General features: G+C 36.0%; 1 protein-coding gene across 1 annotated transcript in view; it reads left to right on the top strand.

The window, feature by feature from the left end:
• RELCH (RAB11 binding and LisH domain, coiled-coil and HEAT repeat containing) overlaps positions 1 to 18,228 on the top strand; it is a 43,781-nt gene that overhangs the window by 924 nt on the left and 24,629 nt on the right. The window contains exons 2-8 of the mRNA XM_026842493.1: positions 2,247 to 2,359; positions 6,927 to 7,017; positions 11,713 to 11,784; positions 12,614 to 12,754; positions 13,435 to 13,599; positions 14,506 to 14,653; positions 17,972 to 18,128. Coding sequence (XP_026698294.1) covers positions 6,931 to 7,017; positions 11,713 to 11,784; positions 12,614 to 12,754; positions 13,435 to 13,599; positions 14,506 to 14,653; positions 17,972 to 18,128 — 770 coding nt within the window. The 5' untranslated portion in view covers positions 2,247 to 2,359; positions 6,927 to 6,930. The remainder of the gene's footprint in view (positions 1 to 2,246; positions 2,360 to 6,926; positions 7,018 to 11,712; positions 11,785 to 12,613; positions 12,755 to 13,434; positions 13,600 to 14,505; positions 14,654 to 17,971; positions 18,129 to 18,228) is intronic.

Genomic DNA, 18,228 nt, shown 5'->3' with positions numbered 1-18,228 from the left:
TATTTATATATATATATACACACACATGTCCTATTTCATGGGTTTGTTTTTTTTTTAAAAAAAAATTCTTTATAAGGAGTACTTAAGAATAATTGCAAGAAAAGTTGGATAATGTGAACTTATAGTAGATTTCAGAAAGTTAGATCTCAGTAAAGTAACACAGGGGTTTTTTAGATTTAAAGTTTTTTCCATGAGCTGTATTCTTTATGATGGAGTTAGTAATTATGTTGTGTATCTACAAATTGCAATCAGATTTCTTCTTTAAAAGATCTTGGCTTAATGAATAACTAGTGGTATTTAGAGGTTTTTTTTATTGTTGCAATATTTTCTTCAGATCTTTTGGAGTTAAAACAGTGTTTGCAGGAGAGAAGATGCTTCTGTGAAGTACAAAAAAGTTAAATAAGTTAAGCCCCCTGCCTTCTTAGAACCTTAGCTGGGCAAAACCTGAATGTTGGGTATACAAAAAATATAATTTAACGTGGAAATTCTAGAAGGAAAGGAGCTTTCAGCTGAAGGAAGTTACTTAGCTCTTCATGTGCTGTACTTTGTAAAGTTTCTTTAATACAGGTTTTCAATTCATGTTACTTTTTGTTGTGCTACACTTATAAAAACAAACCCAAAACCTGGATCCCTTTAAAATATTGACAATTGTAAATCTCAAAATTGTTCCAAATTTCTTTTTCACTTTTGCTTCTGTACTTCCAGATTTTTTAAACAATGAATAGGATATTTCCACATTAATTCCTCTGTCTCATCATAAAATCCCTAATTTGCCCTATAATTGGGTTGAATATTGAGAACATATCTTTCAGAATGTTAAAATACATTTTAAGATGTGTCTGGTCATCTTCAGGGGTGAAAAATAGCACACTGCGTAGGGTTCTTGTAAAATGAAAATAAAAGCTTATCAGGACTAATTTAGGCAATCCTCTTAACATACAGTATCATTTGGTGTTTAAAATAAACATAGCACTTGCTGTTTAGGGAAATACAAGTTGAGCTGTGAGGGCATCTTTAATGTTGTTTCCACATGTCCACCTTGTTTAATAGATTTAGTTGCAAGAACGTCATGAATAGGTCACTTTGACTGTCTGCAAGAAGAAATTGGCACCTCCCTGCAAAATTATTACAAATAACTATAGCTTTTTCCAGGTGGTTTTTTTTTTTTTTTTATAATCTTTCTCAGTAACTTTAGGGGTGTTTCCCACTGTCATCTGCTTGTTTGTCACAGTTTATTAATTCACAAAAAGTTTGTATGATAAAAGTGGTTCAAAAGTATGCAGTAATGGGAGAGAAAGTCTCCAGATTACTTGCCCATGTTTTCACTGCAGACACCTAGGTTTGTCTTGTTCTTTTCCCCGGACCTCCCAGTGTGATGTTTATGTCTCTAAGATATTAAATAGCCTAGAAATTATGTGGCTTCCAAATTTGGTTGGAGTAAAGACTCACATCAACAAGGTCAAGGAAAGGGACTTCCAGTCCATGTTTTAGAAACATTTGTTTCTTCTGGGAATGAATACCATGAGCTTTAAGGCATAATTAGAAAGGAGGAGGTCTTCCCTATTGTGAACAGCCTTATGTTTTCTTTCAGTTAATGTTTTACATAGTATTTTCTTGGTAGTTTGTTCCATAAGGGAATTCAGTTGCTCTATAAAGAAAATTTAGCTTCAGATATTGCCTCTATTGAAAAACTCCCCAACAAACCTTTAAAAAAAACATACAGTTCTCAGTCAACACAAAATAGAGGATATCTGTCTGCGGTCACCTTTACCAATATATGTTTCTCAGTGCTTATTTAAACCTATGCACAAAACTGTGGGCATGCTTAATTGAAAATTTTAATCTTTAACTCCATGGCATCAGAAATAGCTTTTTCTGTAGGAACTTTGTTCCATAGATGTCTGTGGAGCTTGCTGCAGTTCAGTAGGTAGTGAAGGCAATTTAAACCATGATTGTCCTCTAATTCTGGTTACAGGTGACCTGCATATGTTCATTGTAATCTTTGAAGAGCATTTTATTTTATGTGCTGGTTCTCCCTTGATCTTTCCTAGCAGGAAAATACTTCTAACTTTTGTAGACCTTCACTTTTTTCAGGTCACTTAAGAGATCAAGTCTCTAAAACATCTTCTCTAACTGTTTTGATGTTATGTGGCTAGATTTATCTTCTTAGTTTCTTTTGCCATTAATGAATATATGCCCAAAGCGTTTTTACTTTGTTTGGTTTTCCCCTACCCACAACTTTTTAGGAATTGATCCCACTCATACTGTGTACAGCCTGCCTCCATCCTGAACCCAAAGAGAGAGATCAGCTTCTACACATACTGTTCAATTTGATCAAACGACCGGATGATGAGCAAAGGTGTGTTTGTGTTTGTGTGTTGCGGGACAAGAAGGAACTTTTTTCTTTGTCAAAGAAACAGAACTAGTAGAAACTGGGTATTACTCAATGATTTTAACCAAGTTTCACTTAAGCTTATGTTTTGCTGATACAGTGTTGAAAAATTTATGTGGAATGCAGGACTTTCCATTTCTGTGACCTGTACTTTCTAGTGACCGAAATGTAAGAATGTGCTTGGTAAGCTGCAGTGTAACATATCAGTTCCTTTTTTCTTTAAAGATGAACTGAAATACTTTATTAAAAGGGCTTTAAGATCATAAGTCTTAGCAATGGTTGATACAGAAAATAAAACAACTTTTTTAAACTTCTGTCTTAGTTTATCTTAGTGATCTATATGTTTTAAAGTTAACTACTGTGTTTAGTTTGGGAAAATAGCATGAGAAAATCTGCCTACTTATGGTTCAGTACTATGGTAGCAATAAAAATTTCAGAAGACTGAGGCAGTGATTTAGTTCTGACAAGTGTTAAGACCTTTGCTTTATTTTGGTTAAAACTTTCAAACAAAGTCCACTTTTTATTTTGTTTTCTAAATTTAGTTCTTCCTAAGTATTCAGGAGATCTGCCTTGTACCATTCTTGGTAAGAATACCCTTAAGGTTGAAAGACAGTACCTTAGCTGGTATGTTTCCTTCTCTTAACTGTGGAAGGATTTTTTCATTCTTGATCTATAGCTCTGCCTTTATTTTCGTTATAGATGTTTCATAAAGCATCTGTATCTATCATTGCTCTGTTCTGTCTTCAGACAGAATAGGCTTTATGAAATAGGTGGAAAGCATTTTTTTTTTAAGATTCTCTGAAACAGATGTCTTCCAGTGTCTTTTTCCCATGGTAAAATTTAGAGATGAGGTACAATTGGAAGAGATGGGCTTGGATACAAAATAATACATAAACAAATAAAAGCAGCTTGTAGCACAGTGGCACCATGCAGATTGAAATTACAAAAATATAGTCCTTGTTAAACTTCAGATTCATTAGAAATCTACTTCTGAAACATCTACCATTATCTGAAATATTTTGAGTGTCCCATACAGATTGAGAAGGTAAAATAATTTTGTGGTTGAGAGGGAAAGGAAGTTACATCTCACTTGTATTCTCTTGTAGTTTTGTTACAGGATTGGTGGCCTATCAAATAGATTGTCCATATGCCTGTTTAGCTGCAGTTCCGTGTGTCTTTTTCATCAGCTAAGAAAGAAGAAAATCTAAGCTTCTTTTTCCTTGAAGTTGTTCATTCTTTGTTGTGAGTTAGAGATTTATATCTAAAACCAACTCATCTTCATCAGAAATATGGGAAGAATATTCTGCCATAACTTCCAGGACAAAACATGTATATACATAATATACATTTACACACATGAAAATCATAATCTTTTTATAGGTGCCATAACATCTGACTGAAGAATAAGTAAAATTCTGTCAAATAAAAGACATTCTGAACACAAATTAGATAGAAAATACCTATTCAGAATTTCAGTCAGTTTTTTATACTACTTAGACTTTTTTATACTTTTTATTTGCATGAAGTATTTTATGCATGCTTGTTTTTTATTTAAATAAGTTTAATATTTTAGCAGTCTTGTGCAGTATGAAGTAAGCAAAGACATTCAGGTTAGTAACCAGAACAATGGTATTAATTATCTCTTACTTATCTTCTGCTATACTGTACAGGCCTACATTATACATTAAAGTAGCAGTTGATAATGAGTTGACTTTTTAAATTTGTTAAATGCAAGAGATGGAGATGTGACATTAGATTTCTATTACTGAACACATTAAGTATTTTACTTTAAATATTTGAACTTGTAAAGTGTGGTAACAATTAGGCGGAAACCCTGTATTGTGTTTCTTGCCCATGTGAGAGGCTCTTTGGTACATGCAGATATAGCATATTACCATAGTCTTGTATACTAACGTCATATTTAACAAGGCCACTTTTATCCTCAAGGCTTTGTTCATTAATGTACTATTCAACTTTTCAAAATGTCTATCATATTCTTTTCTGCAAAGGAATACATATGCGTTAGCTTTACTTAAACATCTTTTTGGACAGTTATGTTGGTTTTGGAAGCTAAGGAGCAATGAGTAAGATTAATATTGGGGTCTTCTAGAACAAGGTCAAAACATAGTTCAAAACTCTTGATGATTTCCAAGTAATGTACCTAGAAGCAGCATTCTTAATGATAAGCTAAAATACATTAAGCTTAGTGTAGCTAGTGTGTCTTTTCATTAGTCATATACCACCTCTTACAGAACACATGTAATTTGCTGACATAATAAACACTAGTAAGTAAGTTTTTATTATAACCTTTAGGAGTGACAAAAGAACCTTGAACTTTGCAGTGTAAGATTGAATTGCTTACCAACGCATGCAGTCTCTTTCGAAAACCTCTAGAAAGAGTGTAGAGGTGTTAAATTTTGTCTGTTCTCCTCTTCTGCCTTGTTCCTCTAGTCTGATTCTTGATTTCACTTTGGTTTCTGTACTGATGCAGCAAACTAGTGCTGCTCTGAATTGTACTGATTGGCTTTATGTACTTGCCTAACTGATCATAAGTGCATAACCTGGAGAGATCGTTATGACAATAAGTAGAAAAGTTTTTGCTATATCCAGCATAGACTTCAAGTTTTGTAACAGCTTAGTGTTAACATTTTTTGCTTCAATGACCTATTGTTGAGATTCTTAGAATCTTTCCTTCCCCTGAAATACTGACTGTTGTCATATACTTAAAAAATTATTACAGTAAAATAATTATAACATTATTTTTAAATATTTTTGCAATATCTTAGTTCCCTACTTCATATGCAAGGCAGAAGGAAATCCAAGTTAATCTTGATATTTCATGGAACTCCTAATTTTTGAGGAGGTTTGATTTAAAGAAAACAAATATATATTTTGGTTTTCCCTATTTCTAATGCAGATTATTTCAAGTAATTACTGTATCCTGCTGTTTGCTTTTTTAATATCTTATAAAGGTATTGCCTAAGTCTGTGATTAGGTGCAGTGTGTACAACCAAAGACAAGCATTCGAGTAACTGTTTTGTTTGATGTTTTGTCAGAATTATCACAGGTTTTTGTCTCTGTATTGCTATCACCTATCATCTGTTGATTTCTTGAGTCTTATCTAACCATTACATTTTCGTTTTCCCTCAAGCTTCTTACCGTGGTCAAAGGTCTAGTTCTCTTTATGTGGTAGAGAGGAAAAAACCACACAGAACACAAAACCAAAGAGCTTGGTGTGATTGTTGGCCTAAAGAATGCTGGGAAAAAAAATATTTTTAATAGATTATTTCTCCTTGAAAATATTCTGAAATTGTGTCCTTTTTTTCTGGAGTATATTGTATAACTAGTTAAATAGCTAGCAGATTCTCTGCCTTTCAACCTTAAGGGCATACTATTAGCTGCAGTAAATATTTAGGAGTTTAGACACGACACTAAAATGGTAGCAAATAAATTCTGGCTTACTTTCCACAAAGTAGTAATAAACATATTCTCAGTGGTGTCCTAATCTTACTGTGGAGGTGATAAAATGAGTGTCTTATGTCCGTGTGTTATTGTTTGAAGCTGTTTATTTAAGTGTTGATGTAGGCACTAAAAGTAAATAGAAGTGGTATATATTGCATGCAAAGTAGGTATCATTCCAGTCCTATTAACAGGAGAAATAGAAGTACAAAATATTAGCAAGATAAACACTTATTAAATAAAAGTTAGAAGATCACAAATGACAGCTAAATACAATTTTAATGAAGTTTTAAATGTATCTCTGTGATTGTGAAGTTAATGGAACAACAGTGATTTCTTGCAGTCTTTGAGGAAAGTTAAAAAATGCAAGAATATAACTACAAATGACTCAGGTGATCATAGATACTGCTGATTGATTAATTGCTTCCATTTTAGAGTAGGCTTTAGAAGATTTCTGACAAAACTCCAATATTTTGGGAGAGATTACAGTAACTTGCAGTTATAATGTTGCAAAACCATGTCATGAAAGAATTAAGTTGTTGTTTTGAACGAAGTTCATTAAATGTCATGAAGGCTTCCAAATAAAAGCAAGCAGTATGCATACTTGACTGAAACACTGTGGTAGTATGATAGCGTTAAGTAATTTAGATCCTTTTACTGCATGATGAATCATAGCATTCATTAATAAGAATTAAATGAGAGATTTAGTCAGAGAGTCCCAATCTCAGACATTAGGAAATCAGAGATTTCCAAATCAGAGATTCTCAGGCTCTGGTTCATGGGATTTGGGATCTGCAAATTTCTGGAAAAGGTGTATTAAAAAGAAAACAAGATAGAATCATAGAATAGTTTGGGTTGGGAGGGACCTTTAAAAGTCATCTAGTCCATCTATTTTAAAAGTCATCTATTGGGACACCAGTGGCTTTCAATTTAATTTTTAGCCTTTAAGACAGTGTGTATGGTGTGAAATTTTGACAGCAGGCAATTACCTGTTACCTGACAGTATCTGTTTCCTAACTTAAACATATTCTATATATTATAGAACTTTATAAACAGATTAAATTTATGTTTTCAGACAGATGATACTGACTGGGTGTGTGGCATTTGCCCGACACGTTGGACCAACACGTGTAGAAGCTGAGCTTTTACCACAGTGTTGGGAACAGGTAACTGATTATTTTGTTCTTTACTCTGGAAAATTAGTTAAAAATTCGTAAATGTCAAGTTTTATCTGTTTGAGAGGGAGGTTGTTCTAGTTTCATTTTTCAGTGAATGGCAGTTCAAAGTATTTTTCAGAAAGGTATTTGGATGTTCTCTGTCCTCATTACATTATATAACATTAAAAAGAACTTGGAAGCAAAAAACTTGTCAAAGACTATCTAGAGATTGTGGTTACCTGCATATACTTGCATATGTTTGTTGTATTGAAAAGTAGATATGCACGTGTTCATCATCAGTGTTGCCTAACCTATTGCCAGGTAGGTGTCTTTATAATTTGTGCTGTAATTTCCTATTGGAAATCCATTTTTATTCAGAGATTTCATTTGCTGATTTTTATGTTGTATTAAGTCCCTGAAACAGTGTCTGCATTTCAGCTAGTTGAAACCCATAAAGAGAAAATTAAAGATCAAAGTAATCAGAAGTCAGTCCCCTGTAGATGGGCATGATTTTACAACTGTAAGATCAACCTGAAGCTTAGATGTGAATTCTAGAATCAGTGACCTCTTTGACAGATATTCTAAATTTAGAGAAATAACTGTACAACCAAACTGAAACTCTTACTGTTTCATCTGAGGCATAGAAACAGAACAATATGAGTTCAGGTGAAAATTCATGGCATTTTCCTACCATAATGAAGAAGGGAATTAATCATTGCCTAAAAGACAGTGAATAACTAAAGCCTTGACAGAGTGGTAATGCTTGCTTTGATGGCACAGTCTTTCTGGTCTGATAATTGTCTACTGTTTCTTGTATAATGCAGCCATCTGTGTTTCACAATAAAGTCCGAGCTTTAATAGTCTTAATGCTTTCTGATGGCAGAAGTACATATTATATGTAGTATTTATACTTAATGTATGACCGATGTATCTATTGATTAAATGAAGGACTCGTGGCAATAGTAGTTGAACACAAAACAAACCATATTTTGTTTTCTTAGTCCTTTTCATGAAATTTGAACAGTGTTTAAAAAAAAAGTCTCACCTCAGTAGGAGCACATCTTCATCATAGCAGTTCTTGGTAATTGCTGATGCAAAAGAGAAACAGGTCCAACTGTAACAGTACAGCATATCAGGCTGCCAAGCCATATGTCATCATGCATTTATTTAATGCAGTTTGCCAGACTTTTTATGATACTGAAACCAGGTCATTATTTTTTCTGGCAAAATACCAGCTGAATCTCGTTATCACAAGACTGAGTTTGTAGAAGGAACTCAAGAACACACATAGCTTTCCACCTTTTCTCAGTAGATGCTTTGATCAGGGAAGTGTTCATGCAGTTGGTCTCCACCCAGAATCTACTTACAGATGCAAAGGTCTGGGCCCTCAGAAGATTCAGCATTTTCATTCACATATTCTGGACTTTAGAGTTATCAGACGGTTCTTTGTGATATTTCTACCTGCTCTTCGCAGGTAGAATTAGATAGCTGCATCATCTGAGTTTAGCTCAAGGCTCTGTGAATGCTAAAAGTTCCCTCAGAACTAGTGAAGAGTTAATCCACTTCCAAAATTGTACTACTGCTTCTTAAAGGAAAAGAAATGGTAATAAACAGTTTACAGTTATGTTTAGGTTTCTAAGTGCTACTACTCTTCCCTGACCACAAACTTTGTAGAAATTTCTCTTTTTTCTCCAGTGTCAGTATGTCTTTGCAATATCAGGGGTGATATTTAGATTGCCTTGCCAGTCTACCCAAACCAGTTGAAACTAGACTTTGCTGTTTCTTTCAGGTAGGCAGAGTTCCAGAAGGCAAAGTGTATCTCTGTTACCAGTAGGGAATTTGCATTTGGAAAGATGGCACATAAGTCAAAGATACTATAGGTATTAAAGCAGCCTGTTGCATGCCCATATTGTTTCTCATCTATGCTTCCAAAAAGTATTACAGGTGCCCTACTGATGAATGAATGCAAAGTAATGATAGACACACTCAAAGAACATTCTCCCATGCTTGAGATTTCAGTTTAGTCCTGAGGCTCATGGTTTGTTCATTTAAGTCTCTTACAAATGATCTTTGCCACTCTTCATTCTTGAGAGAGTTCTTGGTTGTTTTGAGATCAGAACATGAGAAAGTTGAAGATAAGAGTACATCATTGGTCAGGTACCATTGTTCAGTGTGCTGTGGAAATAAAGTTGAGGTAAGAAGTTGTGCAAAGTTGATTTATTACTGTGTCTTCACCTGTAGTTTCTCCTAGGTGAGTAGAATTGAGAGAATCATAGAATGACTGAGGTTGGAAGGGACCTTTGAACATCTTGTAGTCCAAGCTCCCTGCTTAAAACAGAGTTAGCTAGAAGAAGTTGCTCAAGGTCAGGTCCAGTCTGGTTTTGAATATGTCTGAGTATGGAGGCTCCATAACATCTCTGGGCAATGTGTTACAAGGTTTGGCCACCCTCCCAGTAAATTTCCTGTATTTCAGTTTATGTCCCATTTCCTCTTGACCTTTCATTGGGCACCTCTGTGTTCTTTACCTCTCTGCAGATAGGTACAGATATTTATACATATGGTTAAGATAGCTCCCAAGCACGTTCTTCTTAAGACCAAACAATCCCAGCTCTCTCAGCCTCCTCCCATATATCATAGACTCTTATCTTTTAATCATCCTCACCTCTCTCCACTGGACTTGCTCCAGTATGTCTTTGTGTCTGTGGCTGGGAAGCCCAGAACTGTACACAGCACTCTGGATGTGGTCTCAGCAGTGCTGAGTAAAGAGGGCTAATGACATACCTGCTGGTGGTGCTTCTCCTGGGTCTGCCAAGGATACCATTGCTCTCCCTTGCTGCAAGGAGTGCATTGCTGACTTTGCTTGGTATCTGTCAGGCCCTCCAGGTCCTTCTCTGCTAAGCTGCTTTCCAGCCACTTGACCTCTAGTCTGTCCTGCTGTGTGGGAATTATGTCTGCTCAGGTTCAGGACTTTGCACGCCCCTGTCTTAAACTTCATAAGGATCCTGTCTGCCTGTTTCTCCAGCCTCCAGCTGCCTCTGTATGGCAGTGCACTCATCTGGGTATATCAGCTGCTCCTTCCAGTTTTGCATCATCTGCATACTTGTTGAGGTACATTCTGTCTTGTCATCCAGATCATTAATGAAGATGTTATACATCTTCATTGTTGGCCCCAGAATCAACTTTGAGGTGCACCACTGGGGACTGACACCCAGCTGCAACTGTTTGAGCCTGTGATTTGTTCAGTCAGTTTTCTATCCACCTCACTGTCCTTACCTAGCTCAGGCTTCATCAGTTTGTGAATGAGTATGTTATGGGAAACAGTATTCAAAAGTCTTGCTGAAGTCAAGATAAACAATATTAATTGCTCTCACCTTGTACACTGAGCCAGTCATCTTGGGAGAGCTCTCAGGTTGGTCATGCATGGTTTTTCCTGTATAAATACATGCTGACTGTTTCCAGCCACCTTTTTGTCCCTCATGTTTTCCAGAATTAGTTGTTTCAACACTTTCCCAGGAACTGATGTGAGACAGACTGTACTGTGAAGATACCAGTGGCATTTGCTTTTTTCCAGTCCTCAGGAACCTCACCAATTGACACAACATTTCTTTGATTGTCACAAGTGGTCTTGCAATGACATCTGCCAACTCCCCCAGCACTGATGGGTTCATCCCCATCAGGGCCCACAAATGTCCAGTTTGTTTAAATGTTTCCTAACCTGGTAATTCTCTGCCTTTAAGTCCTCCTTGTTCCAGATTTTCCCATGGGGTTTAGGGACTTGAGATTGCTCAAGACAAGTCTTCCCAGTAAAGACTGAGACAAAAAAGGCAGTGCGTACCTTGGTCTTTTTTCATGGTCAGATGGTTGTCTTACCAAGGCTATATGCTGCATAGCAGGAAAGAAATAGTTGTACCACATGTATATCCTATTTTATCTGACAGGAACAAGCTATTCACTTTTCCCTCTCATCATTTTACCCTAACTTTTTTAATTCACAAAGTATATTGAAACATATAATGAGTTTCATTGGATAATCATTAAATCTGACTGCTCCAGGATTGCAGGCTTGGTTCAGAATTGTCAGTATAAAATTTGTAAGGCACAGTTTTGTAGTGGCCTTTGAAAAGGGAGGTAGACAACACAGGATCGAGAGGTTCATGGAGCTGTTTTCAGTCACACTTCAAAGACACACACAACGTGTTTATGCTGGACTTGAGAGCAGAACTTTAACATGCAAATGCTTCTTAACTTAGTACATGTGCCTTTTTTTGATCCCCAGTTGCTCAGCAGGATCTGGGCAGTTGTGCTACACTGTTTGGCTCAGAGCACTAGAGGGCACTTGTGTAGTTCTCAGAGAAATGGAACTCCTGAAGGGCTACATAAGACAAAATATTTCATGACATGCCAGCTCAGAAGTTACCCATACACTGCTTTCCACCGTTCTGTTTCACATACATAAATACTTCTCAGATTTTTCTCTTATTATAACCTGTATTTTATAGGACAACTAGTGAAGGCTCTATCTGCCTTGTCTTTATGCCTCAGCACAAGAATTTGAGGGTGCTTAGTACCCATATGCAACTTCTACAGGCACAGTCAATGTTTATCTAAGAGGTGCAGACATACTGCTCTGCTGCTGTTCATTCTAACCACATTTTGAATACTGGTTACTGCAAAGCAAATAGCCAATTTGTTTCTTTTTACCAGATCAACCACAAATACCCAGAGAGACGGCTACTGGTAGCAGAATCCTGTGGAGCTCTAGCACCTTACCTTCCAGTAAGTATTAATAGTGATCGTAAATACTTTCCTAGTGAAAGCAAGGTCAAAATTTGTTGCATAGTATGAATGACCTTTATAATTATGAATATTCTCAAGGATACATTTTATGTATTGACAATCACATTGTCTTCTACTTTATATCACACATGTGAGATCCAATAAATGATATTAAGGAGGTAGTTTATTTACTGTAAAGGAATACAGGTCAGTCTAGCTATAAAATGTCTTTAAGAACAGTATGTTCTGAGAAAATCCTTTCTTTCAATGCAGATGAAATAAAGATAGGACCAATTAAGGAAATAATCTCTGAAAAAAATGGCACCCAATAATAGAGTTCTTCAGACACTGAAATGTTACATGAAGAGTGCTGCCAGTCAAAAGCAGCAAAATTAGTCAGTGATAAACTGACTATTAAGTCAGTGATAAACTAGAATTAGAAATTTCAGAGAAGGATGCAAATAATCCAAATTAAAAACCTGCTTCTCCGATTTAGCAATGGAGTGATTAAAGATTCTGTTTAAAGTTTAGGCCTATAGTAGTTCTTTTGCTTTTAGTTATTTTTAGCACATGTTTCCATACAAATTGAAGGACCTGAGTTCTGTGCTTAGTGGGACAAAAGGCTCTCTCATGAGACTACTGACATTTTATAACCATTCATCTTCTGTTGTGAAAACTAAATGCATAATATTCAAAAGGATCCATGGTTGGAGGAAGGGATTTTGTTTGTAAGCACTAATAGAAGTGCAGATTATTTACAAAAATTGCTATAAACTCACATTTCTTGTTTCACTGCATTTAAGAAGTACTTTTTCTTGTTTCCAAACAGAAAGAAATTCGTAGTTCTTTAGTACTTTCCATGCTGCAGCAAATGCTAATGGAAGATAAGGCAGATCTGGTACGAGAAGCTGTGATCAAAAGCCTTGGCATCATTATGGGATATATTGATGATCCAGACAAATATCAACAGGTATAATTTCGTTTGAGTTTTGTATGTATGAAGTGTCTTCTGTACTTATTTAATGAATGAGGGATGCATAATTTCATTTACTTTTATTAAATCTTTTCAAATACTTATAAAAATTTTGATTGTTTATATGAATGTTCATTTTATTGTACCACCAAGACAAAAAAGAAAACATATACATAAAAGTATCTTTAGAATCTCAGGTATAAGTCCCATACAGAAGCTTCTCTAATAATTCATAATTCGCCTTCAGGAACATACGACTTTATTGGCTATCTGATACTATTAGCCAATTCGATATCATTACTTGCTAACAAAGATTCATCTACTACAACAAAGCCTACTTGTAGTGCAACTTAATACTGCTGAATAGTGTTTCAGATAAGTGAAAATGAAGAACTTCTAATCCTGTCTTTGAGTTTTTGAAGGCGGAGTGGTAAAATGTGTTTGTATTCATTCTGATAACTTGACTGTAGAGAAATACTAGCAGGGTCTTTGGACAACCTACTGTTTATCTTTGTAGGTGGGCTGGGAATATATGTGGAAAGGCCTTCATGTACTATGTTGTTTTATTTTTATTAGTGTAAAATTTTAAAAATGGATCATAATTTTTTTCTAGACTGCATGTTTTGTGGAGAAAACTGTATGGTAGGAAAAGTAATTATATTCTTTATTTTTGACAGGGCTTTGAACTTCTGCTTTCAGCTTTAGGAGACCCTTCAGAACGTGTAGTTAGTGCAACGCATCAGGTATTTTTACCTGCTTATGCTGCCTGGACAACAGAACTGGGAAATTTACAATTCCATCTTATACCTACACTGCTTAATAAAATTGAAAAATTGCTCAGGGTATGTGTTCAGCTTTCCTACATTGGAGAGTTTTCTTTGTATCTTTATTACATATGCAGACTTTTTTTTTTTAAATACAGAAATGTAAATAGTAGATACTTCATGTTCTGTGGGGAAAAGTTTTCTGGAGATTTTTGTTATAACCCCATAACTTTTACTTGTCCTTTAGAAGAAAGGAAAAAATACCACTGCCAAAACCCTAAAAAACCCACAAAAAAATCCCAGATGCTTCTTTAACAGTGTTTTACTTTATAGCCCAATAATCAAAGTGCTGTTCAGAAAATGCTTGAGTCTGTGACCAGATAATGTGTATTATTCTGAGTGCATTTGCCATATTTTTAAATTGTTTTAAAGTGTCACACAGTGTGTTTTTTAATAAAGTGCATTATTTATTAAACAAACCAAAAAGGTAGAATTGAATGGTTTAGTCAAGTGGTTTGCAGTTATGAGCCAGTTTACATGCTTGATTTGGTAAATATCTGGTAAGTTCTGGAAAACCACACATCTCATAATGATCTAATACACTTAACCAAGGTGCTTATTTTCAGAGTATGACTAGTTTATTCATTTTTTAGATGTATTGGTCCCTAAGACCAAGGAGTCCTATTTCCAAAATGTGCTGAAAATGTTTATGAAATTAATATTTCTATGTTCATCAACATGAACCACTAAAAGCCAAAGACTGTATTGCTTGTATCTTTTGAGTAGAAGCGAGTGACTTAAGGGTGACAAGAGCATTTAAATGCTGACACAAAGTAAGCTTGTGGTCAGGATAAATTACTGTATAAATTAATGTCTCTGTGTAGAAGCTCGTCACAGATGTGTTGATCTCTTGCCAGAGAATACATGCCCAAGCAACACATCATCCGAACCAAAAACTGTAAGTAAATGTCCCGTTTGTTTCAGGAAGGAGAACATGGCTTGGACGAACATAAGCTCCACATGTATCTGTCTGCTCTACAGTCATTGATTCCTTCACTGTTTGCACTGGTGCTACAGAATGCACCTTTTACAAGCAAGGCTAAACTTCAGGGAGAAGTACCACAAATAGAAGGTAAATTATTATAAAAATTCCACATATCAGGAATTAAACAAGTCTAATTTGGTGACAAATCTCAAATGACTATTAACTGCAAAGGAAGAAATTCAGAAAATAGTCCACAGTCCGCATTTAATTGGGATTTGTGTGTATTTAAGGTTACTATATAAACAGAAGAGAAGTTGCAGAACCTACGTGTAAACTTTGGAATTTTTTTTATAGCACACTGTACAATAAATATTCTAATTTATGTCCCAAAGCCTTTTTTTCCCACCTGTTCTTTATGTTGTATTTTCATATATAGCAAGTACAGAGAAACCTCAGGGGAACCTCTGTCATGTTGTGAATTTCCTTTCTTTAATGTTGTTGAGTTGACAGAGAGAATATATTTTTTTAAGGCAGATTCCAGCATAGGAAGATTTGTCGTGACTTGTCATGACTTTTTTCTTTGCTCTGTTTTTCCCTTTTTGGGAAAACATCTTTCACTTCCTTTTTCTCCCTCTGCTTCTACTTCATTCCTATGAAAGAAATCAGTCTGACATGAACCCCTATCAGATATTTAACTAACTACAAATATCTGCTCACTGATGCAGAAGAAATATCTAAGTCATGAGTATTTGTGAAATGATTGCCAGTAGAATAAAGGAGAACCACATAGTATCCTTTTGGATTTTTTTCTATATTTCCTTAGCAGTGTTACAGGCAAAATGGCTTCTTTATGCCCAGTGACAGCTTTTTGTAATCCAATGAGAGTGTTACAATGAAATACTTTGTTGTCCTTATACACAACATAAATTGTGAAAAAAATACAGTTTTGCCTTATGATTTGCCTCTTAAATGTTTTTTCATATTGGTCTCCCATACCAATTCCTTAAGTAATGCTTTCTTTTCCCACCCATTTCTACGCTTGAGAGACCTGATCAGTTTTTTCATCTCTCATTATTTCTCCCTACTTAAAATAAGCTTTTGAGAAAGCAAAGCAATCCTTAATTGGACTTCCTAAAGGTTTCTGAAGAATTGATTTACACTAATAGCAAATAATAGCTCAAGAAGGCTGGCCTCAGCTTCAGTCAATTCTAACATTAAAAAAAAAAAGTCAATGAAGTGGGAAAAATACAACCTAGTGCAGGAGCTTCACTATCTGTTATGTATTTATGTAATAACTGAGCAGACTGAATGGCCTAAATACTGAAGTTACACTTAGATCAGCAATCCTAGTCTGCAGAATGTTACAAACACTTTTTAAAGATATTATTGGTAATACCTGACACATACTGATGATAGTGCTGTGTGTCAAGATGCAAAGAAACTTGAAAGGAGAATTTGGAAAGTAGCTAGTGGTATGCTGTTGTACAATATTAATGTGAAAAAGTTAAACACGCCATGGTAAAACTCATGCAGCTGACTTGAGTCATCCGAAGATGAGCACTTTTTACCTGAGCGGCTACTACTTAAATAAGGAGTTCAAAAATGTCAGGCTTGAGCCCAGTTTGAGAGTTTCTTCTTCCTCAAAAGTGGAGGAAAAAAATAATGTACTTTTCTCTAATTCACTAGCACTGCAGGAACTTCAAGTTTGCTTTCTTGAATTTTGCAATAGAAATTATGTTCTTGTTGCTCATTGATTAATAATTTCAAGTATGCTGGACATGCATTAAGAATAATAAAAGCAATGTTGATTTAGTAGACTTTCAATCCCCAGGTATTTTAATGGTCTAAAATGTTTTGAGGTTTTACTTTTTACATGTAAATTGCTCTCTTGATGATTGAGATAATTAAGGAGTTGAGGGAGGGAGTGCAGTGTATCAAAAATATATACTTCATATATAAAGGCTGGAGCAGTTAGATGATTAAAGTTTAACAATAAAAGTCAGGAAACCTTGCCTGCAAGTCACTCTACTATAAATCAATCTGTGGTGTGTTCTTTGGGATCATAGAATCATAGAATAGCTGGGAGTTGGAAGGGACCTTTAAAGGTCTAATCCAACTCTCCTGCAATGAGCAGGGACATCTTCACTAAATCAGTGAAGCCCATCCAACCTGATCTTGAATGTTTCCAGGGTTGGGACATCCACCACCTCTCTAGGCAACCAGTTAGAGTGTCTCACCACCCTCATCGCAGAAAATTTCTTCCTTATATCTAATCTCAATCTATTCTCTTTTGGTTTAAAACCATTACCTCTCGTCCTATTGCAAGAGGCCCTATGAAAAAATCTGTCACCATCTTTCTTATAAGCCCCCTTCCAGTAATGAAAGGTCCAATAAGGTCTCCTTGGAGCCTTCTCTTCTCCAGGCTGAACACCCAAACTTTCTCAGTCTGTCCTCAACAGGAGAGGTGTTCCAGCCCTCTAATAATTTTTGTGGCCCTCCTCTGGTCCTGATCCAACAGGTCTATGTTTTTCTTGTACAGAGGACTCCAGAGCTGAATGCTGTGCTTGGTGGGTCTCACGAGCAGAGTAGAGGGGGAAGATCAACTCCCCTGACCTGCTGGTCACACTTTTCTTGATGCAGCCCAGGATATGGTTGGCTTTCTGGTCTGCGAGCACACATTGCTGGCTCATGTTCAGTTTTTTTGTCCACTAGTATCCCCAAGTCCTCCTCAGGACTGCTCTCAAGCCCTCCATCTCCCAGCCTGTATTGATACTGGTGGTTGCCCCAACCCAGGTGCAGGACATTGTGCTTAGCCTTGTTGAAACTCATGAAGTTCACATGGGCCCACTTCTTGAGCTTGTCCAGGTCCCTCTGAATGGCATCCTGTCCCTTGGGTGTGTCAACCACACCACTCATTGTCATTGATAAATTTACTGAGGGTGCATTGACTATGAGGGTACACAGACCCCAGAGGGACTCCATCTGAACACTGAACCATTGACCACTACTCTCTGGATCTGACCACCCATCTAGTTCCTCGTCTAGCAAAAAATCCCATCTATCAAATCCATATCTCCAGTTTAGAGAGAAGGATGTTGTGAGGGACCGTGTCACAGTTGTTACAGAAGTACAGATAGATGGCATCCATAGCTCTTGCCTTGCTAACTCATATAGTCATTCCATCATAGAAGGCCACTAGGTTGGTCAGGCAAGATTTGTCCTTGGTGATGCCATGGTGGAAATAATTCCATAATCTCCCTGCACCAGTGTTTTATCTTTTTAAGTGAGGGTTATGTAATCTCTCTTTAGAGATGGATTTAACTTAGTGATTTTTAAAAAACAGTTTGATAACCTTACACAGAAGGCACCAAAGAGTTTCAGACTTCCTTAGCTTTATTACTGAGCTCACCTCTAAGATACTTAAATCTTCTTTCATTCATGATCATTTGTTCTCTGCTGTTACAGTCACGAGATTTCCTCGACCCGTGTCGCCTCTTCAGGATGTGGCCATCATCATTGGAAGCCGCGAACAGTTAGCAGTATTGTTGCAACTGTACGACTATCAGCTAGAACATGAGGGTACCACAGGCTGGGAGACTTTGCTATGGGTTGTCAATCAACTGTGAGTTAATTTATAGTTTATCATTCCTAATTTTAAAATGTATCAAATTTAATATTTCTTAGGCATGATTATGTTTAACAATTATTAAACATAAGAATTT

This window comes from Athene cunicularia (assembly GCF_003259725.1).
Source record: "Athene cunicularia isolate RWA chromosome 2 unlocalized genomic scaffold, athCun1 chr2_part1, whole genome shotgun sequence".
Taxonomy (NCBI): Eukaryota; Metazoa; Chordata; class Aves; order Strigiformes; family Strigidae; genus Athene; species Athene cunicularia.
This window is presented reverse-complemented; position numbering and strand designations above follow the sequence as displayed.